General features: G+C 36.5%; 1 protein-coding gene across 1 annotated transcript in view; it reads right to left on the bottom strand.

Moving 5' to 3' along the window:
- The window catches only part of AXDND1 (axonemal dynein light chain domain containing 1), a 78,021-nt gene that overhangs the window by 31,505 nt on the left and 19,944 nt on the right, over nt 1-26,572 (bottom strand). Inside the window, exons 10-18 of the mRNA XM_055084181.1 lie at nt 17,936-18,076; nt 17,137-17,241; nt 13,285-13,405; nt 9,645-9,746; nt 8,313-8,476; nt 6,483-6,558; nt 3,667-3,901; nt 2,459-2,660; nt 1,563-1,656 (exon numbers count right to left, since the gene is read on the bottom strand). Of these exons, the coding sequence (XP_054940156.1) occupies nt 1,563-1,656; nt 2,459-2,660; nt 3,667-3,901; nt 6,483-6,558; nt 8,313-8,476; nt 9,645-9,746; nt 13,285-13,405; nt 17,137-17,241; nt 17,936-18,076 (1,240 nt within the window). The remainder of the gene's footprint in view (nt 1-1,562; nt 1,657-2,458; nt 2,661-3,666; nt 3,902-6,482; nt 6,559-8,312; nt 8,477-9,644; nt 9,747-13,284; nt 13,406-17,136; nt 17,242-17,935; nt 18,077-26,572) is intronic.

The following is a 26,572-nucleotide window of genomic DNA, read 5'->3' as shown; positions in this document are numbered from 1 at the left end:
TACACACAGTTCCTCAAGGAATGTATAATCTTGCAAGTTTTCTAGGCAGCTTAACTATATTATAATGCTGTAGTGTTAAAATAGAGAAGTATATAAAATATAAAAATGAGAAGTATAGGGCTTCCCTGGTGGCGCAGTGGTTGAGAGTCTGTCTGCCGATGCAGGGGACATAGGTTCGTGCCCCAGCTGGGGAAGATCCCACATGCCGCGGAGCGGCTAGGCCCATGAGCCATGGCCGCTGAGCCTAATGTATAATCTTGCAAGTTTTCTAGGCAGCTTAACTATATTATAATGCTGTAGTGTTAAAATAGAGAAGTATATAAAATATAAAAATGAGAAGTATAGGGCTTCCCTGGTGGCGCAGTGGTTGAGAGTCTGTCTGCCGATGCAGGGGACATAGGTTCGTGCCCCAGCTGGGGAAGATCCCACATGCCGCGGAGCGGCTAGGCCCATGAGCCATGGCCGCTGAGCCTGCGCATCCGGAGCCTGTGCTCCGCAACGGGAGAGGCCACAACAGTGAGATTGAATTCCACAATATTAAAAATTGAGAATATGATTCCCCGGAGATAATTCCCAATGGTAAACTGAGTATACAATGGTAAACTTACCGAAGAAGGGGTTAACGTAGCAACACCACAAATCATCAACAATGCTGGAATGTTCTTTGTTACTTCATTCGAGAAATATTTATTGATTTCCACTATGTGACAGGCACTCTCCTACCCTTTTTCTTCTTAATTTTGGTTGTGTTCTAAGTCATAGAAATTTCTCCCAAGCCTGGGGATCCCCTGGATCCATACTTCCAGTCTTAACATATTTGCTCCTCAACTCTTGATGTCTCTATGTTCACAACGTGCTCATAGACTGTGATATAATGCTTCATAAGTAGTATTCCCATACAACATGCTGATCTCTGCCTTTCAAATTCCCAATTTAAGCAATATTAAAATTAATTAAATTCATTTTATCAATTTTGTAAGGTCAAATATTTGCATATTAAGTTTACTTATAATAAGAGATTCCTGTATAAATTTAGATTATAATTAAGACTAGGAAGTGGGAGTAAACGTAAAAAACTAAGACATCCTTTGGAAATTATTATTTCATGTTGTGCTAGTTAAGAATTCCACAGGTTTAGTTCTTCAGAACTGCAGGACAATTCCCCATTTGTTTAAAATAACTGTAGACCAATAGTATTGTAGCATCTTGTCTTTCTTCTTAGAAACATGTTTCTGTCATCCCTTCAGCCAGTCAAGGGCACCAACATAAATTCTTAAAATGATTAATGCTATTGAGGGAAAATTTTTTCAGTATACTGAGTAAAGAGTAAAGATAATAATTAGATCTCAAAAACTTGATCATCTGTGAAACTTCATTCCAAAGGCAGGAACATACCACATTTAAAAATCCACTGAAAATCATTTCAGTAATTATATTATATAAGTTCCCATTTTGCCCTCCCAACCTCCTGCTTCAATTGGATAGGCATGACTTGGTTTTTCCTTGAAGAAAACTCCCAGCTAAGGCAAAAAATAATCTAACAAATTCCTACAAGTACATACTTGGCGCTGAAGTTCCATGTTACCATTGTTAACCTCATTGCCTATCTTCAAAAGCCATTGTTGAATCATGTTAAATATATGTGCTTGGAGTACCCTGAAGGAAAAAGCAAGTAAAATAAAGATAAGTGACTTACTTAAGAGTATGAAAGTAACTATCGGATAAAATAAAGGGTTTTATTTGGCTGGGCCTAGTAAACTTCAGTGTGTACAACTGTTTGAGAACTCAGAGAAAGGTGAATATCAAATCCTTGAATTATCTGGTAGAATGGCTACTCACTGACAGCCTTCCTAACCTCACGTAGGTTAGGTGTAATGCACTCTGGACAATGTAGACCTTACTTTCAGTGTTAGACCTCTACTGTAAAGACTTACAGTCACTCCCTTTCCATTTACTTCTAGACCACTGAGGCCACAAAATGAGAAGAATGAGTTTTAAAACCCTCTCAAGAGATCAACTTCCAACATGACAGTGGGAGGAGAAAAGGTGACCCACTCTCCAGTGAATTTAGTGAAAATTACTAAAACAAAACAAAAACCATTGAAATCTTCTGGAAATGGTTCTAAGGACAAACAGCAACTGAAGAAACTTATATTCAAGACAATTTATGAAGATTCAGTAGGAAAGGCAAGAGTCTGTGGTATCTGAACCGAAACCACTCCCGCTCTTCCCCTTCTCAGCTCAGTGAGGCAGAAACTCCACCCTAGACTGCTGTAGTTAAGAACCCAGGACTCCCTCACCCTCCAGCTCCCAGTCAGATGGCTTTCGTACTTGGAGGAAGAGGATGTCAAGGTTTTTTATCTGACCCCAAGTACCCATTGCTGAGGCGAAGTACTGAGAAAATGCAGTTGAGAAGTGGGGAGTCCCTTCTACCCAGCAGAGAGCTATGGGAACTTACGAGCCAGAATCCACATCTATGTACTGCGGAACAGTACCAATAATGTTTAACGATGCATCCAACTGAGATTTCATTTCATTAATTTTTTCATTAAGTCCCTCCCATTCTTCAAGAAGCAGTTCAGGAAGCTCCAGCAGGCTTTCCAACTTGAAAGAACAGAATTCAAGAGAACTAACCAAACTTGGAAGAATTTTAGAGATACCTGGAAAAGTGAGAAAAGCATTAACTTTTAGAAGTACTTGTAAGTCTACTATCAATAATAAATTATGAAATACTAATGGGTAGGGGCATATCTTTTTCCATTTTCTTATTATCCTACAGCTTGCCTAGCAGAGAATCTTGCAAAGAGTAGTTCCTAAATAAATATTTAGTGAATAAAAACTATGTAAACAGCGCTTTTCTGACTGATGGACTATTTCGTTGATAACAGTTTTTACTCTGTCTTCTCTTCTCAGCTGAGAATGAAATGCATTAAACCCAGAAACCATGAACTGCAGTTTCTGTTAAAGGTATTAATTCACTGAGTTATCCTGTTAAGAAGACAATGATGAAAAACAGTTTCTTCATGATTATAAGATAGCTAATAACAGAAACTAGAACAGATATAGTTCTTGAGTCATTTTTTAGGTCATTGTTCAGGTTTACATGAAGTTTATAGTTTTGGTCTGAATAAGTATTAAGTTTGGATTCTAATTTTTGACTGATTCACTGTGAGATCATGGCAAAATACCCTCTCCATACTTTTGTCTAAACTCATTTGCAAAATAAGAAATGAAAATGCTCCCATCTCAGAGATATATAGAGAAATAATTTAAAAACAAACTTTTTCTTGTCCTTGATGAAAATATTCTCACTGCCTTCATCAGTAAACTTCAATCTTTTAGGAGTATTAAAAATGATTTGTTAATTTCACTCTCATTCATAATTTTGACTTCCTCTTTTATTTTAAATCATTTACCACCTGGTTGCATATGTCTGTGAATATACTAAAAATCATCAAATTGTATACTTTAAATAGATGAATTGTACTGTATATAACTTATATCTCAATAAAGTGATGCTCCATGCTTTATTTTCCTTGATTTTTAAAACTATATGTATTATTTTGTTTTTAAATATTAATTGTATTTAAAATAATAATTACTATTAAAATGCTTTCTATTGTCAAGCCATCTAATTATCATTATCATTGTGTTTTTTTTCCTTACCATTATCCCCATTTATTCTTATTTCAAATTCTTTGTAGAGTCTTCCTGTACTTTTCACAATTTCCTCCATGTGCTTCTGCTCTGGTGGTATCTTTCCCTCCATACTTTTATGGCGACTAAATATCCCAAGCCCAATATCTGCCCAGCTTTCCTGTAAATGTTTAATAATCTTGAGAGAATCATATTTTGACACTAGAAGATCCCCAGAAAATTTGTCTTTGTCTTCAGTCAACATCTAGAGAGTGAAAGGGGGATGAGGAAATTAGCACATTATTCACTGATTTCATCAAAGTCTACTCAGGTGACTCCTAAATATTTTAGAATTACATAACTTATTATTATTTGTCGTACCATTTCTTCAAATGACATATATTTTATTTTCAAAGTTAAAGTGAATTTTAATCAATTTTGATACTCTGTAAGATAACCCATAGTTTACCAGGGATGAAAATAATTATATTAAATCCTATATAGGGGGGCTTCCCTGTTGGCACAGTGGTTAAGAGTCCGCCTGCCAATGCAGGGGACACGGGTTCGAGCCCTGATCCGGGAAGATCCCACATGCCGTGGAGCAACTAAGCCCGTGAGCCACAACTACTGAGCCCATGTGCCCGAGCTACTGAAGCTTGCATGACTAGAGCCCGTGCTCCACAGCAAGAGAGGCCACCGCAATGAGAGGCCCGTGCACCACAACGAAGAGTAGCCCCGCTCGCCACAACTAGAGAAAGCCTGGGTGCAGCAACAAAGACCCAACACAGCCAAAAATAAATAAAATAAAATAAATAAATTTAAATCCTATATAGGTAAAAAAATTAGTGATAGGCAATTAAGTCTCAGAGAGCTGAGCATTTTTAATTACTATTTGCTTTGGTAAGGATATAATATTTCTGTTTACATGATCCCCACTAAACTGGGAAAGTTCGTAGAATGCATAGGTTTTCATTTATCTGTTTAATCCCAAGTCCAAGTGCTATATCTGACATATCAATAAATATTTGTGGAAAAAATAAAGTGCAACCTATATATAAAGCTTGCCATTATTTGTGACTCAGATAATGGAAACAAATCTCCCACACTTATCAGTAATCAGTATAGGGAAGCACTGTAGCAGAGCAATTAAGGGTAAGAATTTTGGAATTGGAGAGACATGGACTCAAATTCTGACTCAGCCATTTACCATTTACAGATAACTAAGGCAAGTTAATTAACATTTCTAACCTTCAATTTCCACATCTGTGAGATGGGGATTATAAAACCTGCATCATGTGGATGCTATGAAGAATAAGTAAAGCAACATGTGGAAAGCACCTTCAGCCTGACAAGTTAATGAATGAGAATTATTATTCCTACTAAAAAAATAAGAATGATTTTTTTCAGTTTTATCTATGCAATGTCAAACAGATAAACAGTAAAAAAAAAAAAAAAGTCACTAAACTAGCTATGTTGTATATATGACAACAAACATCTTCAATTCTTAGAATATTCTGCTCAAATCATTCCAAAAGAAAAGAAAATGGTTTCCTGGGATCTGGATGAGATTTCATTAGGTCATGAGTTTGATGTTCACATTGGAGGATTTCAATATCATATATTTTCCCTTGTCAGACTACTACAACATGGTAGTAATTTGATTAATGAAACCTATTTTCAAAGTTTGAACCCGTTTAAAAAGATGTTATTAATAAATAAAGTGTGATATATACATACAATGGAATATGATTCGACCTTATGAAGGAAGGAAATTCTGATATATGCTGCAACATGGATGAACCTTATGGATATTATCCTGAAGGGAATAAGTCAGTCACAAAAGGAGTAATTCTATATGATTTCATTCATATGAGGTGCCTAGAATAGTCAAATTTATAAAGACAGAAAGTAGAATCGTGGTTGCCAGGGGCTGGGAGGAGGAGGAAATGGGGAGTTATTGTTTGTTTAATGGGTAGAGTTTCAGTTCAGGAAGATAAAAATGTTCTGGACATGAATGGTGGTGATGGCTGCACAACAATGTGAATGTACTTAATGCCACTGAACTGTACACTTAAAAATGATTAAAATGGAAAATTTTATGTTATGTATATTTTACCACAATTTTAAAAAAAGATGTTATTAATTTTTAAAGTCCAATTTGTCCTTAAGAAAAAAGCCAGGTAGGGACTTCGCTGGTGGCAGGGAATCCGCCTGCCAATGCATGGGTCACGGGTTCGATCCCTGGTCCGGGAAGATCCCACATGCCGCGGAGCAACGAAGCCCATGCGCCACAACTCCTGAGCCTGTGCTCTAGAGCCCGCGAGCCACAACTACTTAAGCCCTTGTGCCTAGAGCCTGTGCTCCACAACAAGAGAAGCCACCACAATGAGAAGCCCATGCACCGCAACGAAGAGTAACCCCCACTCGCCACAACTAGAGAAAGCCTGCATGCAGCAACGAAGACCCAAAGCAGCCAAAAATAAAATAAATAAATAAATTTATTTATTTTTAAAAAAGAAAGAAAAAAGCCAGGTACATGAGAGGCACAGATGTTACTTATGTCCGACAATTAGATGAGAGAATCAGAACTACCCTAACTGCCACCCAAGTATCTTTTCCCAATTTTTTTCTGGCAGCCTACCTTTGACTCGAAAATCTAAAATAGAACTGAAAATAGAATCGTTAAGAGTATTTTTAAAAGCCCCTGTAGTCTTGATGCTTTCCTTATCTTTTGTAAAACCTAGTATGGCATTTTTAAAGGATGAGATGTGACTCAGTTGTAGGTGAAGAGTGACAAGTTTACAAACAGCATTTTGATTACCAAGCTGTTTACTAGAAAGTCTTACCTTTTGCCACTGCTTGAAGTCTGGAACAACTGATTCAAATCTATTTTCTTTACTAGGGGATAAAATGTCTTTTCCACTGAAAGAAGGAAAAAGAGCAAGAGCATGGTCTCATAACAAGATCTAAACAAAGAAAATCATGAATCCACACATTTATAACAATTAATAATATGTTTCTCCCTGATGACTTTCCCAAATGCCTTTCAGGTTCAGCCTCTCCCTCATAGGCATTTATTTTTAAATTTACAAATATAAATATAAATTTAGACCCTAATCAGACCTGAGTAAGCAAGTTACAGGGTCAGAGGCCATGATAGTATTAAAAGAGTGGTCTCTGGGTCCTCAGCACCCAAAATTAGGTCATTATAAGAATGATTCCTGCTGAACACAGCAGCCAAAACAATATACAAATAGAAAGGAAGCCTAAAGAGCAATTAAAACTCAACATTTAGGTCAGGAGCCCCAACTTCCGTTAAGAGTTTCCTTTAACATCTTTTGAAGCCTCATAAGGAGAAAGCTCTTGATAAAGAAGTTCCTGAGGAGAAAGGGAGAAGGGAACCACTGCCACCTGTGCTCCTCTCCCAGCTGAGCGTCAACACACAGTAGAAGCGGGCAATGGCAGCAGCAACCAGCTTGGATATGTACCAGCTTCAGCTTCCACAACTTCCAAATCTACTCACTGGGAAACCTCTTACAGCAGGTTTAGATCCAGGCAGGTTGGGTTTAGATCCCAGCCTCCAGGATCTAATGCCTGATGATCTCAGCTGGAGCGGATGTAATAATAATAGAAATAAAGTGCACAATAAATGTAATGCTCTTGAATCATCCCGAAATCATCCCTCCCAACCAGTCCGTGGAAAAACCGTCTTCCACGAAACCGGTCCCTGGTGCCAAAAAGGATGCGGACAGCTGTCTTAGAGGATATGAAAAACTGAAACCGCTCTTCTCAATTTGAAATGGAAATGGTACCTAAATGTGTTTCCTCAACAGACGAAGCATCTTAAAGTTTAAAAAACAAAAAAAAACTTTAGAAATCACTGAGTCCAGCCTGCATTCAAAGTATGGATTCCCACTAACCTTGGCTGTGATGTAGTCATCCAGCCTCCAATTAACTACTTTGTTAATTAACAAAGGAAGGCAGCTTCTTCCATTGTCAAATTTCTCTAATTGTTACAAGATATGATATCCAATCAGAATCAACCTCCTTATAACTGCCAGTCATTGATTCCACTTCTTGGCACATGCACTATGCTACAGAATTTGCAGATGGATCCAGATATTCAAGTTTGCCAAGAGTAATGACATAAGTTGACTTGATTTTAAAAAGAGAGTAAAGGCTTCCCTGGTGGCGCAGTGGTTGAGAGTCCGCCTGCCTATGCAGGGGACACGGGTTCGTGCCCTGGTCCGGGAAGATCCCACATGCCGCGGAGCGGCTGGGCCCGTGAGCCATGGCCGCTGAGCCTGCGCGTCCGGAGCCTGTGCTCCGCAAAGGGAGAGGCCACAACAGTGAGAGGCCCGCATGCTGCAAAAAAAAAAAAAAAAAAAAAAAGAGAATAAAGAGAAGAAAAGAAAAAGAGTTGGACTTAAGTGGAAGCAGCAGCAGTTGGGTACAAGGATAAAGATGATCAGAGATGATTAGCACTAGAAACTGCAAGACCATTCAAGCTCCTAGCAGGATTGTGCCCGTGTAAGGGCAGCTGGTTACCTCACCAAAATCTATGTTAGAGTAATTACAAGGTAAAAGAGAAACAAGATAAAAAGAGAGGAAGAATTGGACCGAGTTATCTAACATGACGTCATATAATCAGAAAAACAAGATTCTTGGAGACCCACGTATTATTTCTGAAGAACTGCTGCCATTTGACAAGGCCATCCTTAACACTTTGCAATTTTTCTCTTGTAGACTCTTCATTTTGTTCCACTTCCTGTTTAAATTTATTCACTAAGTTTCTCCATTTCTCCATCAACTTCTGCAACAGTGCAAGGTCTGCAGTGTCCTAGATAAAATGCATGGAATTAAACCACTTATTCATTTATTCATGTAACAAATACTTATTAGCATACACCAGGCCATTATTAATATTGCAATACTAGAGTCATATGTAGAAAATGGATCCAAAAATTGAAAAGATATTCCTCTTTCAAAATATCAGTGACACTATTACACAGTCCCTTTGGTGGCGAATTTTTCCACAATAAAAAAAGCATTAGGAACAAGATTTTTTCCTTTGCAACATGAGCCCAGTTTCCTCATAGGATTTGGCATGCAGTGCAGTACATTGGAAAGAACAGGAATTTCAAAGTCAGACAGAACCAAATGTAAATCCTAGCCACTGACTGGCTGTATAATCTTGGGGGATATTATTTAACTTGAGATTAATTTTTCTTATCTATAAAATAAAGACCCTAATATATATCTCACAGGACTGTTATAAGAATTAAATGAAATGAGTAGTGTAAATGGTTTGGCTCCAGAAACATACTAAATGCCACTTCCTTCCTTTTCAACCTAGTGTGCTCACTGAATTGTCCCATAATATTGCACAGAATGCATCAATAATGCAATTATTTCAATGCACACAGTTACATTTTTGTTTAAGCACTATAACTCTATTAAGTAACATCTGCAGTGTTATTAACTTAGACAAATTGCTTAAATTGCTCTAATTATTATAGAAGACAAATGTAAAGCAGGGCCTTTATTCACTTTTCCTTAGATTTTTCATTTTGCCACCAATAAAGCATAAATATAAAACTATATTTAAAATTTAATCTATAAATTAGGGACTTCCCTGGTGGTGCAGTCGTTAAGAATCCACCTGTCAATGCAGGGGACACGGGTTCGGGGGGGGGGAAGATCCCACAGGCCGCAGAGCAACTAAGCCCGTGCGCCACAACTACTCAGCCTGTGCTCCAGAGCCCACGCTCCACAACAAGAGAAGCCACCGCAGTGAGAAGCCCACGCACGGCAAAGAAGAGTGGCCCCTGCTGGCCGCAGCTAGAGAAAGACTGTGTGCAGCAACGAAGACCCAACACAGCCAAAAATAAATAAATAAATTAATTAAAAATTTAAAAAATCTATAAATTAACTAAGGCTTCTTGTAGCCTCAACCTTCAACAGTTGGAGTCTCTTTTCCCATGACTTAAGTGAATTGAGCTTTTTACCTTAGTTGACAGCAGTACGATGAAATGCTTAGTATATTTATTCCAGCCTTTTTCATTGAGGTAAAGTCTTTTAGCCAACATGACTTTATTTCTTTCAATTACCTATTTTTAGAAAGTACTAAAATTAGGAACCTAAAACATTAACAAACCATTGTAATTTATTAAACCCAAACCAATTTCACACACCAATTTTTCACTGAATCATTAATTCAATCACAATTTCTTATTTAAATCATGAACTAATTTGAATCATAAATTCATGTTTTCTAAAACTACTGAACTGGAACCAAAATGAACATAGTATATAGCAGAGGTTCTCAATTTTATCTCAAAACCCCTTTATACTCTTAAAAATTATTGAGAACTCCAAAGAGCTTTTGTTTATATGGATTATATCTATTGTTATTTATTGCATTGGAAAACTGAAATTATTTAAAATATGTATTTGTTAATTCACTTAAACATTAATAAGCTCATTATATATTTAACAGTTTTTCTGAAAAATAACTATATTTTCTAAAACAAAAAGAATTAGTGAAAAGAACACGCAGTTTCACATTTTTACAAATCTCTTTAATGTTTGCTTTAATAAAATAGAGCTGGATTTTCATTTGCTTTTGAATTCAATCTGTTGCAATATCCCATACCATGTAGCTTCAAGAAAAATCATATCAGAATGAGAATGAAAAAGGCAGATGATAACTCAGTGTTACAATGACACTAGTTTTCACCTCATGAAGAGTTTTATGGACCTTTGAGGGGGTCCATGGACCATACTTTGAGAACCACTGATATACTGAATCAATTATATAGTCATTCAGTGAATGACTGACTGTTCAAGACACTGTGCGTATATCAGTGAACAAAGTCCTTATTTTCAGGGAGCTGACATTATAGCTGTTATTTCCTATTAGGGATGATCCAACACAAAGCCCCATTAATTCAAGGTATTCTTCTACAGAAATCTCTTACCACTGGTCAGTTAATTCTCTACCGCTTAAATACTTCTAGAGTGAGGGAACTCACTTGTCATCTTTTTTTCTCCTACTGAACATGTTAGCTCCCAGATTTGTTTCTTTTTTCTTTTAAACTGAGGTATAGTTGATGTACAATATTATATAAGTTTCAGGTGTACAAAATAGTGACAATTTTTAAAGGTTATATTCCATTTATAGTTATTATAAAATATTGGCTATATTCCCTGTGCTGTACAATGTATCCTTGTAGCTTATTTATTTTATACATAGTAGTTCATACCTCAATCCTCTACCCTATCTTGCCCCTCCCCCTTTCCCTCTCCCCACTGGTAACTACTAGTTTGTTCTCTGTATCTGTGAGTCTATTTATTTTCCAGGTTTGTTTCTTATGTTACATATTTACATTCACAATTGTTTTCTCTGGACATGTCAATGTCCCTTTTAAAGTTTTGCATCAGAATGGAACATCCATGTCGTAGATGAGGTCTGACTATTAAAGAGGAAAATGGGATAAAAATTTGAATCTGTTGAGGGTCATAATTTATTGTTAATATTATAATTTCCAGATGTGAAATTAGGCAACCAACCAGCAAACATTTTAGAAAAATAGAACACTGTATTGTGGGACATTACTAATTTCCTAAGCATCACTATAATTGTCCACAGCCTGTCATATTTCAAGTCAGTTGTCATCTTGGGTACCAAGGTAATAGAACCAAAGCGAGTTATCAAGTGATCGTAATACAGTTACATTATGTAAAAAAAAATAAGAACCACTTTCCCTAGTTTATTAGTGTATAATTAAAGTTGAAAGTTTTAACATGTTCACAAACAACAGAAATAGAATTCTGGCTCATACTCATAGGTTCTGGTGGAAAAAACAGCCCTTAACTGGACAATAGCCAGCTATCCAACAGAGAATAAACAAAAGAAAACAATGTAACTTTTCCTTTTCAAGGCCCATAATAGAATAGCTGCATTATTCATCAATTAAATATACATCTTCATTTTAAAAAATTTTGTCTACATGGAAACAACCTAAATGTCCATCAGCAGATGAATGGATAAAGAATATGTGGTACATCTTTTCACACACACACACACACACACACACACACACACACACACACACACACACACTGGAATATTAGCCATTAAAAAGAACAAAACAATGTCATTTGCAACAGCATGGATGGACCTAGAGACCATGTGAAGTAAGTCAGACAGAGAAAGACAAATATATGACATCACTTACATGTGGAACCTAAAAAAAAAGTACAAATGAACCTATTTACAAAACAGAAATAGAGTCAAAGATGTAGAAAACAAACATGGTTACCAAGGGGGAAAGAGGGGGTGGGAAGGATAAATTGGGGGATTGGGATTGACATATACACACTACTATATATAAAACAGATAATAAATAAGAACCTACTGTATAGCACAGGGAACTCTATTCAGTACTCTGTAATGACCTATATGGGAACAGAATCTAAAAAAGAGTGGATATATGTATATGTATAACTGATTCACTTTGCTGTACAGCAGAAACTAATACAACATTGTAAATCAACTATACGCCAATAAAAAATTAATTAAAAAAATTAAAAAAAATTTTTAAAGATATATATACATATATACAATGAAATATTACTCAGCCATTAAAAAGAATGAAATAATGCCATTTGCAGCAACATGGATGGACATAGAGATTATCATACTAAGTGAAGTAAGTCAGAAACAAAGACAAATAACACGACATCACTTACATGTGGAATCTAAAATATGACACAAATGAACATATCTACAAAACAAAAACATACTCACAGATATAGAGAACAGTCTTGTGGTTGCCAAAGGGTAAAGGGGGTCAGGGAGGGAATGATTGGGAGTTAGAGATTAGCAGATGCAAGCTATTATATATAGGACAAATAAACAACAAGGTCCTACTGTATAGCACAGGGAACTATATTCAATATCCTCTGATAAACCACAATGGAAGATATGAAAAACAATGTATATATATATATATATATATATATATATAACTGAGTCACTTTGCTGTACAGCAGAAATTAAACACAACATTGTAAATCAACTGTACTTCAATACAAATTTTAAAATAAAATAAAATTTTGGGGACTTCCCTGGTGGCGCAGTGGTCAAGAATCCGCCTGCCAATGGAGGAGACATGGGTTCAAGCCCTGGTCTGGGAAGATCCCACATGCCACAAAGCAATTAAGTCCATGCGCCACAACTACTGAGCCTATGCTCTAAAGCCCGCGGGCCACAACTACTGAAGCCTGTGCACCCTAGAGCTCATGCGCTGCAACTACTGAAGCCCATGCACCCTAGGGCCCGCGTGCCGCAACTACTGAGCCCACGTGCTGCAACTACTGAAGCCCGTGCACCTAGAGCCCATGCTCCGCAACAAGAGAAGCCACCACAATGAGAAGCCCGCACACTGCAATAAAGATTAGCCCCCGCTCACCGCAACTAGGGAAAGCCCACGTGCAGCAACAAAGACCCAATGCAGCCAAAAAAAAAAGGAAAAAAAAATTAAAAAATAAATAAATTAATTAAAATTTTGTCTAGATTATTGAAAACTGTAAAATGAAACTTTATCCAGCCAAAAAATAAGTTACGATTTCAGATGAACCAACCTTTACAGACAATTCATATGTGGCTGAACTCCAGATATCTCTTTCTGCCATTAACTGTTTAATATCACTCTCCATCCTTCCTCTTTGTAATGTATATAAGTCATGATATTCTTCTACAATTCTAAAAGAAAAATTTAAAAACAGCTATATAAATACATATTAAAAAAATAACTTTGTTCTAAAGTAAGCAATTTGTTCCTTTAAAACTCATCACAAGGTAATTATGGTATAACTTCTGGATATATTAGTAACATTAATATACAGTGAAATGTAAGAAAAAATACTCACATTTCATGAATAAATCTTACAAAGGTCCTAAAGTAAAAAGTTCAATATATTATTCCCTGCTCTAAACACTTTTCATCATATTTTTCTTTATTCACTAGAATTTTCACACCATGGTACTCCAGTGGTATAACACTATATCTAATGAAAAATTCTGAAGAGAAGTAGTAGTAATATAGCTGTTTTTCATTTTTTTCTCACAGAATTTAGGATTCTTTATTAAGAAGATACAAAGGCACAAAGCCTAATAATTGTGAGCTACCTTTTAAAATTATATATAATTAGATAAGATTTAAAGAAATTCTCTACCAATCAACCAAAAGCTTAAGTATAATTAAGTACATTTTTCTTAAATCTTTCTTCTTCTTGTTTACCAGAACATACCTTTTCCTTCTAACTTACACTGAAGCTTCTTTTAGAATTAAAATCCCTTCTGAGATTAAATACAAACACAGAAGTTGTAAAGTGATTGGGAGCCTTTCACAAACCTTTTGAAACACTTCCTCCTAAGGAATATAAACTTTTCTGTAAGAATAAAAGGTCAGTGACACAAAATTCTTCTAATTTTGTTGAAAGCCATTAACTGCCAACATCAGTTCCTAAAGCCTCCTTCTATTTGGAGGCGTCCACTTGTCCAAACTGAGAAAAAATTAATCACTGTAGGTGGCACACAGATGAATATACATATAAAAATTCAACAAGAAATAACCTTAAGAGTTATGCACTTTACTATCTAAAAGACCTCAATTTTAAAAAGGGAATTAATGACCCTTATTTATCTTTTTTTAATATCTTTATTGGAGTATAATTGATTTACAATGTTGTGTTAGTTTCTGCTGTACAGCAAAGTAAATCAGCTATATGTATACATATATCCCCATATCCCCTCCCTTTTGAGCCTCCCTCCCACCCTCCCTATCCCACCCCTCTAGGCTGTCACAAAGCATTAAGCTGATCTCCCCATGCTATGCAGCAGCTTCCCACTAGCCACCCATTTTACATTTGGTAGTGTATATGTGAATGACTCTTATTTATAACAGCCAAAGAAAAAATTCAGAAACAACTTTAATGTCCAACAACAAGGGACTGGCCAAATAAAATATATAATGCAGCTCTATGATGAAAATACTCTGTAGCTAATTAAAGATCATGTTCTTAGGACTTCCCTGGTGGTGCAGTGGTTAAGAATCTGCCTGTCAATGCCGGGGACATGGGTTCGAGTCCTGGTCCGGGAAGATCCCACATGCCGCGGAGCAACTAAGCCCATGAGCCATAACTACTGAGCCTATGCTCTAGAGCCCAAGTGCCACAACTACTGAAGCCCGCACTCCTAGAGCCCATGCTCCGCAACAAAAAAAGCCATTGCAATGAGAAGCCTGCGCATCTCAATGAAGAGTAGCCCTGGCTCACCGCAACTAGAGAAAGCCCATGTGCAGCAATGAAGACCCAACGCAGCCAAAAATAAATAAATAATTAATTTATTTAAAAAATAAATAAAAAATAAAGGTCACGGTTTTCTTTTGTTTTTTGTTTTTTTATGGTACACGGGCCTCTCACCGTTGTGGCCTCCCCTGTTGCGGAGCACAGGCTCTGGACGCGCAGGCTCAGAGGCCATGGCTCACGGGCCTAGTCGCTCCGCGGCATGTGGGATCTTCCCGGACTGGGGCACAAACCCGTATCCCCCGCATCGGCAGGTGGACTCCCAACCACTGCGCCACCAAGGAAGCCCCAAAGGTCATGTTCTTAATACTCTGGTACATAGGAAAAATTTTTGTGTACAACATAAAATAAGAAAACCCAAGTGATAATAGTACCTATTAAGTTCATATCATTTTTATAAAAAATATATAGAAAAAAGAAAAATATATTGTAATATTAATAGTAGTTAACTGTAAGAGAATTGTGAATATTTTTAATTTTCTTATGTATGTGTTTCTGTATTTTCCAAATTTTCAACAAAATAATTAGTCATTATAAGAAAAAAATATTACCTACAATATCTAATCACACACACACAAAATGAACCATCCTACTTCAGAACCATCAATGTTTAAAAAAAATGAGATTTTTTTTTCTCTCTTTTCTTCCCCTTCTCTCTGATTTTAGAAGATGTTTTGTTCGACATTAGCAGAAAAGAAATTCTAATTTATTTATTTTTTATTTTTATTTTATTTTTAGCTGCATCGGGTCTCAGTTGTGGCACATGGGATCTTCATTGTCGTGTGTGGGATCTTCATTGAGGCATGCGGGATCTTTAGTTGAGGCATGCAGGATCTAGTTCCCTCACCAGGGATTGGACTCAGGTCCCCTGCATTGGGAGAGCGAAGTTTTAACCACTGGACCACCAGGGAAGTCCCGAAATTGTGATTTTTTAAATTTATTTTTGCTTGTCTGTGTTTTCTAATTTTCTTATAAGGCACATGTACTGCTTCTATGATAATGTAATAATATTTTAAATCAACTAAATAAAAAATTAAAATGTAATCAAATATATCTTTTGACACATACCCAAGAGCTTCCTAGTAATCAGAACTCTAACAGAAAACGAAATAGAATATGAAAATGAAATAGAATAGAGGTTAGCAAACTATAGCCTGTGGGTCAAACCTGGCCCACCACTTGTTTTTATATAGCACATAAGCTAAGAATTTTACTTTTTTAATTTTTTATATATTTGATTTACTTTATATATATATATATATATATATATATATATTTTTTTTTTTTTTTTTGTGGTACTCTCACGGGCCCAGCCGCTCCGCGGCACGTGGGATCTTCCCGGACCGGGGCACGAACCCGTATCCCCTGCATCAGAAGGCGGATTCTCAACCACTGCGCAACCAGGGAAGCCCTACTTTTTATATTTTTTAATGGTTAAAAAACAATAGAATAATATTCTGTTACACATGGGAATATTATAAATTCAGATTTCAGTGTCAATAAATAAAGTTTTATTGGAACACAATCATGTTCTGGTATTGTCCTTGGCTGCTTTTGTACTACAGTGGCACACATTACAAAGGAAGAGTTGATTGAGTAGTTGCATCAGAAACCATATCTCACCATCTGGCCCTTTATAGAAAAAGTCTGCTAACCCCTGAAATAGAATAAAAACATTAGGACCACAGTAGAGTCACTAAAATCTAAAAAAGAACTAGGCTCACACTACTAACTAGGAAAATGCAAACAAAAACTAGGTACATTTCATATCTATCAAACTGATAAAAGATATGAGCAAAAGGGAAATCTCATACACTGTTTAGAGGATATACTGGTACAACCACTTTGTGGAGTATCTGGTAACATCCAGCAAGACAAGTCTATGCATATCCTATGACCCAGTAATTCCACTTCTAGGTTTATCCCCCTGGAAAATTCTCACACAAGGAGACACTAAATGTGTATTACAACAGTGTGTGGAAGAGTTTATACAATGAACTTTAACATATATTAACTCCTTCAAGCACTGTTGTAATTCAAAAAACTTCAAATGCTTCTAAAAAATTTTATTTCTTGAAATAAGGTGTGAAGCAAGTATGACATAATGACTAATATTTGGTAACGCACCTGGCATTCTTTTCAGCGTCTAAAAGAGCTTGTGCCAAAGCTCTGTGGGCCTTCTCTGCTTCCTTTGTTAATTTCATATCATGTGCCAGAACCAAACACAGCTCCCTGAAATAAAGCAAGCAAATTTTGTATTCATAGTTGAAGATTTTGGAAACGTTTCTACCTAGGAAATCAGATTTATACTCAGGAATCTTCTCAGTTATCATGTGTACATCTCTTCCTAGTTTTTCTACCTTATAAACCAAATCAAGAAATCTAGTGTTCATTCAGGTGGACTCTTACCAGGTTTGGCAATGGAATCAGACTGGCTAGAAAAGGCAGAAAGAAGATGGGGAGGATTCTCTAGAATGGAGTGAAGGCAGATGCTGGCAGGCAAGGCCTTAAGGCTGCTCTATCCTACCCTCTGACATGCCTATCCTATCCTCTTCATTCTTGCCACTAATCATCTTGCCACAAGGTTGGTTGATCACTAAATGTGATTGCTATTATATATAATGCTTATTCTCTTTGGGATTTGAACCTTAACATCCATAATCACGGCACTGCTCTGTAAACCAAACTAAGATAAGCATCTCTATTTTGGAAGGAAGAACAAGAGTCTTTTCCCTATCAAACATACAACAGACCCCTAGTTTTGTGTTAACCTGTGTAACCCATGTCTCTACAGTTATATCCAGATCTTTCTGTTCTCTTGCAAAACACGAAAAGAGAATCAGAGTCCTCACCTTTAATCATTCTACTTTCCCTGAGTATTTTTTACTCTCTTTAGAGATAGGGCTTTGATAAGCACAGTTTTTACCTGGTCAGTTCCTCAATAACATTCTTAAAATTGTACAGTTCTTCTAAAATGCACTGGTCCATCACTCGCTGAGTTACCATGTCTTTGTAGAAGTCAGTCATATGCCAGGCAATTTGGTCAAGCATTTGTACATACCGCTCCCTGTATGAGAAAGAAGGAAAACAAGACATCATGCAGAAGAAAAGGAAAAACGAGCCAGAAAATATGTGAGAGAGAAAGTAATGTTAGGGAAAGAAATGGTGAACAGATACTCACAAAAGATATGTGGGGAGAAAAAGACAGAAAAAGAAAAGGATCTAGGCTGTGAATTCCTGCCATGCTCATGAATGAATGCGCATTCCAAGTGAATGAACTTTGGAGAATTTTAATCAGAGTCATAATTATTTGGAATATAATGTCTGAGATGTAAAACAAAATACGGACTTTTTTTATTTCTTCTTCTAAATTATAAACTCTATCAGGATAAAAACTATGTCTTACGTATTTACACATTTACAACATCTAACAGAGTGCCTTGAATATAGTGGAATTTTTCTAAACAGTTTTTTTTGTAAATAGTTGAATTCATGAATAAAACTACTTTCTCAAACTGACCAAAATGTAAAAAGACACCAACTGTTTAAAAATAAACAAAGACAAAGAAGTCTTTAAGTACTAAGAAGTAATTTCTCTTGCTTCTGAATAAAACCAAATAAAATATTTGGAAATGATCACAGATGATAAATTATAAATACCATAACTGAGCAGTCTTCATTTATTTTAAAAGTGATCTAGGTATTGTATTCTAAGCCTGAGACCCTAGAATTTTAATATCTTTGAGTTGAAATAATCATTTAGCTTGATCTCTCACCCACTGACAAAAAGAATTATCCAGCCCTTGCTTAAACACTTAAAGTGACAGGGAGTTTATCAGCTCAATGTGCAGCTCATACATTGGGACGTATCAATTTTTAAAACACCTTCTTTAGGACCCTCCCTCATGGCAATATAGGGACAAAATATTCTGAAGGGCCTTCCCATTACAACACAACTATATCCATGATAAAGCATACTTCTTGAAGCATTACTGGGCTCGCAGAAAGAAATAGAAGTCTCTAGGGATGAAAAAACAACAACAAACTAAATACGGTAAGCTAACAATGGAGTGGGAGGTGGTAACCAGTATTCACTAGGAAAACCCAAGGTCAGAGGTGGCCCAGTAAAAATACCAACATTGGGTTCCAGAGACTAAGTCTTGGGCTTTCTTCAAAGTGGGCAACCTGGGAGTAGGACTATTGGATGAAGCCAGGATTCCAGAAAAGAAAAAATACAAATCATCTCTTCAGGAAGCAACCATGATTTATACCCTGAGGATTTCATGATTAAGATTAGCCAAATATTAGTCACACAAGCAAAGACTGGAAAATACTCATGTAAATAAACCATCATGAATGAGATGCAGAAGAAACAACACACAGTAAATTTAGATACCAGTGGTCTTCATATATTAGGATTATCAGATTTAGAATACAAAACTATGCATGAAATGTCTGAGAAATAAAAGATGGAATTTAAACATGAATAAGCAACAAAAAACTTATCAAATATGATGAGACAGATATGGACACAAACCAACAGAACTCTCAGGGGAAAAATGTAATTATCAAACTGTAAAACTCAATAGATGAGTTAGAGTAGAATAGATGTAGCTAAAGAGGGTATTAATGTCCTGGAAAAAATACCCAGAATGCAGCACAGAGACAAGGAGGTGGAAATTATGAAATAGAGATAAAGAGACAAAGAGCATAGAATGAGAAGATCTAATATAAGTCTAATCAGAGTTCCAGAAAGAGAAAACAGACATTCATCAAAGAGATCATCACTGATACTTCTCCAAAACTTATGAAGGATATTTATTTATACATAGGATTGTGGTACAGATATAGGTACAAGAAATAAAAAAAGAAATCCAGAGGAACCAAATACACTCTTCTTCCTAAAATAACAATGACAACAACAAAAAAAGACACAGTATGTGAAACAATTTTTGAGACACTGGGTATCAAGCAATGAAAGCAAGTGATTCCTGAGACACCAGAAATAAATAAGGTAAGCACTATGATTGCTCCAACTTGCTGGCCTGAGAGAGTTTTCAGGCCATGCAATAAGGAGATGGAACCCATGAGGACCCCAATGGACTCCCTAATTTAAGGGGACAGAGCTAAGAGTCTAGAGAGATGAAAGTGGCTAGAGTTCAGAGGACAAGCTACCAGGGAGAAAAGAGCTACACAGAGACCTCTGGAGGTCTACAGAGGGTCCCCCTCAAGTATTCAGCTAAGTAATGAGCAGGGCATAAATGTGAAAAAACTACCTGAGACCAGGGTAAGAACCATCTGAAAGGATCAAAGGTTAAGAGTGCCTGGCACTCACACATGGCTCAAAATCATGCCTGTTCCACCTAGCCAAACTGGAAAAATTCATGATTCATGGGGCAGTGGATAGAATACAAAGAAAAGTCTAGTCTCAGTATTCAGGAATAATTAGCCCTAAATTGAGCACTGTTCTGGTCCTGCCTAAAGGTCCCAAAAGGTCAAACTGTTTTCAAGTAACAGTTGTGTCCCAGAATAAAGCTCAATAATATTTTTAAGAGTACAAAAATACATAGCATCCAATAAGGTAAAATTCACAATGTCTGTCGTTCAATCAAAATTACCAAGCATGCAAAGAAGTAGGAAAACACAACCATGAGGTGAAAAATCAATCAAAACTGACCCAGAAATGGCATAAGTGTTAGAATTAACAGACAAGGACATTAAAAGTTATCATAACTATATTCCATATGTTCAAAAAGTTAAGGAGACATGGATAGTACTTTTTAAAAGACCCTAATTGAGCTTCTAGAAATGAAAACTACAGTGTCTCAGATGAAAATATCACTGGGTGGGATTAAAAGCAGATTAGATACTGCAGAAGAAAAGATTAGTGAATTTGAAGATACAGCAACAGAAGCTATCCAAAATGAACAGAAAAAGAGAAGAAAATAATTTAAAGATTTCAAAACATCAGTGACCTGTGGGATAATTTCATTATTAGTGGCCTAATATATGTGTAAATAGACTTCCCTGAAGAGGGGGAGGGCAGAAAAAATACTTGAAGAAAAATGAGCCAAAAAATTTCCACATTTGATGAAAAATATAAATTCACAGATCCAAAAAGCTCAATGAATACCAAGCATAAGAAACATGAAGAAAATTACACCAAAACACATCATAGTCAAATTGTTCCAAAGCAATGATATGGTGCCCAAAATTTAATGAATTCCACAAAATAATGGTCAGGAAATTTTTCATCAGATTAAAATTCAAGTGAGAGTAAAGAAACCAGTCTGGAAAGACCACATAACATATTACCTCAACTGTATGATGTTCTAGAAAAGAGAAAAAGGATAGAGACAGTAAAAAGATCAGTGGTTACTGAGGGTTCAGGGTGAGTGGGGTGGGAATGGAGGAGGGATAAATAGGTGATGCACAAGGGTTTTTAGGACCATGAAACTATTCTGTATGATACTGTAATGTTGTGATACTGACTGATACCATATTTTGAAATCAACATGGACAAATCTGTGTGCTTTCCATGTGTAGTATATTTCACTAAGAAAACTTGAAAGAACTGGGGATGTTTAGCCTAAGTAACAGAATGCATAAGAGGAAAGACAAAATGGCTGTTTTCAAATATTTAAAGAGCCATAAGATGAAAGAAAGAATGGACTTCTTTTGAGGATTTTCAGAGTACAAAATTAGGATTAGCAGGTAGAAGTTATAGGAAGGTAGATTACACTTATATAAAGGAGGTGTTTAAATTTTTTCTTATGTGAAATTTGATACACAAAGTAATATGGGCAATGTAAATGAGGAATCACAATGATGAGAGGACTACTGAGGAACACTTCATAATTTTTATTGAGATATAATTTACATGCTACAAAATTCACCCTTTGAAAGTGTATGATAATGTGTTTAGTATATTCACAAAGTTGTGAAACCCTCAACCTATCTAATTCTGGAGTATTTTCATCATCCTCAAACACCTCTTAACGGTAACCGTTAGCAGTCACTCTCCATTCCTCTTTCTCATTTCCTGGTAACTACTAATCTACTTTCTGTCTAGATTTGCCTCTTCTGGACATTTCATATAAATTGAATCATACAATATGTGATCTTTTGTGACTAGCTTCTTTCACTTAGCATAATGTTTTCAAGGTTCATCCATGGTAAATCATGTATCAGTACTTCATTCCTTTCTATGGTTGAAAAATATGCATTTGTCAAAATCCATAGAACTGTATAACAAAAGAATAAACCTTAATGTAAACTATGAACTTTAGTCAATAATACTGATATATTGGTTCATTAATTATAACAAATATACTACATTAACACAAGATGTTAATAATGAGAGAAACTGTATACAGAGCACGGAGAGGTATGTAGACGCTCTCTGTATTATCTGTTCAATTCTTCTGTAGATCTAAAACTATTTTTGAAATAAATTTATTTATTTTATTTATTTATTTTTGGCTGTGTTGGGTCTTCGTTGCTGCACGCAGGCTTTCTCTAGTTGCGGCGAGCACGGGTTACTCTTGGTTGCGGTGTGTGGGTTCCTCATTATGGTGGCGTCTCTTGTTGAGGAGCATGGGCTCTAGGCGTGCAGGCTTCAGTAGTTGTGGCACATGGGCTTAGCTGCTCCACAGCATGTGGGATCTTCCTGGACCAGGGCTCGAACCCGTGTTCCCTGCATTGGCAGGCAGATTCTTAACCACTGCACCACCAGGGAAGTCCTAAAACTATTTTTTAAAAAAAAACTTTTTATTTTTTAAAAGAAAGTAAGGTGAGCACATTTTTTAAAAAACGAATAGGTAAGTAACAAGCTGGGAGAAAATATTAAGTATAGTCAATCCTTGAACACTGCAGGGGTTGGGGCGCCCACTCCTCTGCAGTTGAAAATCTGTGGACAGTCATCCCTTGGTATCTGTGGGGGACTGGTTCCAGGACCCACTGTGGACTCCAAAATCCAACAATGCTCAAGTCCCATATTTAGCCCTCTGTATCTAAGGTTTCAAATCCACAGATTCAACCAACCATGGATCATGTAGTACTGTATTTATTAGAAAAAAAAAAATCCATGCTTAAGTAGGCCCATGCAGTTTAAACTCATGTTGTTCAAGGGTCAACTGTATGTGTGTTTTAAAATACATTAAAATATATGTAAATATAAAATAAAATTATATATATAACAAAAGACTAGTTTCTAAGATGTATAAAGAACTCCTAAAGCTCAATAATAAAAAGACAAACAACCTGATTTAAAACTAGGCAAAAGATTTGCACAGACATTTCACAAAAAGAATATATGGTCAATAAGCTCATGAAAAAGTGTTTAACATCAAGAGTTGGCAGGGAGGGACTTCCCTGATGGTCCAGTGGTAAAGAATCCGCCTTGCAATGCAGGGGACGTGGGTTCAATCCCTGGTCAGGGAGCTAAGAGGCCATATGCCACAGGGAAACTAAGCCTGTGTGCCACAACTACTGAGCTTGCATGCCTCAACTAGAGAGCCTGCATGCCACAGATTACAGAGCCCATGTGTTCTGGAACCCGCACCACAACTACAGAGCCCACCCGCCCTGAAGCCTGCACACCACAACTAAAGAAGAGAAAAAAATAAACCCTGCATGTCACAACTAGAGAGAAGCCCGCGCATCACATCAAAGAGCCCATGCGCCGTAACAAAAGATCCACATGCCTCAACAAAAAAGATTCCATGTGCTGCAACTAAGACCTGACACAGCCAAAAATAAATAAATCTTAAAAGAAAAAAAAAAAGAGTTGGCAGGGAAATGTAGGTTAAAAGCATTATACATCCACCATAATGTCCAAAATTAAAAAGAACTACATAACTAAATGTTGGCAAAAATATGGAGCAACCAGAACTCTCACACACTGTTAGCAGGAGTATATAATGGTACAAACACTTTAGGTAAAAGTATGATTATCCCCCTTTTTTTTTTCATATATATATATTTCTAATAGATCTTTATTGGAGTATAACTGCTTCACAATACTGTGTTAGTTTCTGTTGCACAACAAAGTGAATCAGCCATATGCATAAACATGTCCCCATATCCCCTCCCTCTTGAGCCTCCCTCCCATCCTCCCTATCCCACCCCTCTAGGTCATCACAAAGCACCAAGCCGATCTCCCTGTGCTGTGCTGCTGCTTCCCACCAGTCAACTATTTTACATTTGGTAGTGTATATATATCAATGCTACTCTCACTTCGTCCCAGCTTCACCCTCCCACCGCATGTCCTCAAGTCCATTCTCTATGTCTACCTCTTTATTCCTGCCCTGCAACTAGGTTCAACAGTACATTTTTTTTTAGATTCCATATATATGCGTTAGTGTACGGTATTTGTTTTTCACTTTCTGACTTACTTCACTCTATGCAAGAGACTCTAGGTCCATCCACCTGACTACAAATAACTCAATTTCATTTCTTTTTATGGCTCAGTAATATTCCATTGTATATATGTGCCACATCTTCTTTATCCATTCATCTGTCAACAGACATTTCAGTTGGTTCCATGTCCTGGCTATTGTAAATAGTGATGCAATGAACATTGTGGTACATGTCTCTTTTTGAATTATGGTTTTCTCAGGGTATATGCCCACTAGTGGGATTGCTGGGTCATATGGTAGTTCTATTTTTAGTTTTTTAAGGAAACTCCATACTGTTTTCCATAGTGGTTGTATCAATTCACATTTCCACCAACAGTGCAGGAGGGTTCCCTTTTCACCACATCCTTTCCAGCATTTATTTTTTCTACATTTTTTCATAATGGTCATTCTGACAGGCGCAAGGTGATACCTCATTGTAGTTTTGACTTGCATTTCTCTAATAATTAGTGATGCTGAGCACCTTTTCATGTGCCTCTTGGCCATCTGTATGTCATCCTTGGTGAAATTTCTATTTAGATCTTCCATCCATTTTTTAACTGAATTGTTTGTTTTTTTTTTTATATTGAGCTCTATGAGCTGTTTGTATATTTTGGAGATTAATCCTTTGTCTGTTGTTTCATTTGCAAATATTTTCTCCCATTCTGAGGGTTGTCTTTTTGTGTTGCTTATGGTTTCTTTTGCTGTGCAAAAGCTTTTAAGTTTAATTAAGTTCCATTTGTTTATTTTTGTTTTTATTTCCATTACTCTAGGAGGTGGATCAAAAAAGATCTTAGTGTGGTTTATGTCAAAGAGTGTTTTTCCTATGTTTTCCTCTAAGAGTTTTACACTGTCTGGTCTTACATTTAAGTCTTTAATCCATTTGGAGTTTATTTTTGTGTATGGTGTTAGGTAGTGTTCTAATTTCATTCTTTTACATGTAGCTGTCCACTTTTCCCAGCACCACTTACTGAAGAGGCTGTCTTTTCTCCATTGTAAGTTCTTGCCTCCTTTGTCGTAAACTAGGTGCCCATATATGTGTGGGTTTATCTCTGGGCATTCTATCCTATACCATTTATCTATATTTCTGTTTTTGTGCCAGTACCACACTGTCTTGACTACTGTAGCTTTGTGGTATAGTTTGAAATTGGGGAGCTTGATTCCTCCAACTCCGTTTTTCTTTCCCACGATTGCCTTGGCTATTCAGGGTCTTTTGTGTTTCTATACAAATTGTAAGATATTTTTGTTCTAATTCTGTGAAGAATGCCATTGGTAGTTTGATAGGGACTGCACTGAATCTGTAGATTGCTTTGGGTAGTACAGTCATTTTCACAATATTGATTCTTCCAATCCAAGAACATAGTATATTTCTCCATCTGTTTATGTCATCTTTGATTTCTTTCACCGGAGTTTTATAGTTTTCTGAATACAAGTGTTTCTCCACCTTAGGCAGGTTTATTCCTAGGTACTTTATTCTTTTCATTGCAGTGGTAAATGGGAGTGTTTCCTTAATTTCTCTTTCTGATGTTTTGTCATTGGTGTATAGGAAAGCCCAATCCAAGAACATAGTATATTTCTCCATCTGTTTATGTCATCTTTGATTTCTTTCACCGGAGTTTTATAGTTTTCTGAATACAAGTGTTTCTCCACCTTAGGCAGGTTTATTCCTAGGTACTTTATTCTTTTCATTGCAGTGGTAAATGGGAGTGTTTCCTTAATTTCTCTTTCTGATGTTTTGTCATTGGTGTATAGGAAAGCCAGAGATTTCCGTGCATTAATTTTGTATCCTGCAACTTTACCAAATTCATTGATTAGTTTTAGCAGTTTTCTGGTGGCATCTTTAGGATTTTCTATGTATAGTATCATGTCATCGGCAAAGAGTGACAGTTTTACTTCTTCTTTTCCTATTTGTATTCCTTTTACTTCTTTTTCTTCCCTGATTGCTGTGGCTAGGACTTCCAAAACTATGTTGAATAAGAGTGGCGAGAGTGGTCATCCTTGTCTTGTTCCTGATCTTAGTGGAGATGCTTTCAGTTTTTCACCATTGCATATGATGCTTGCTGTGGGTTTCTCATATATGGCCTTTATTAGGTTGAGGTAGTTTCCCTCTATGCCCATTTTCTGGAGAATTTTTATCATAAATGGGTGTTGAATTTTGTCAGAAGCTT

The sequence above is a fragment of the Physeter macrocephalus genome, chromosome 4, assembly GCF_002837175.3.
Source record: "Physeter macrocephalus isolate SW-GA chromosome 4, ASM283717v5, whole genome shotgun sequence".
Lineage (NCBI taxonomy): Eukaryota > Metazoa > Chordata > Mammalia > Artiodactyla > Physeteridae > Physeter > Physeter macrocephalus.
The sequence above is the reverse complement of the archived record's forward strand: the minus strand, read 5'-3'. Positions and strand labels throughout refer to the sequence as shown.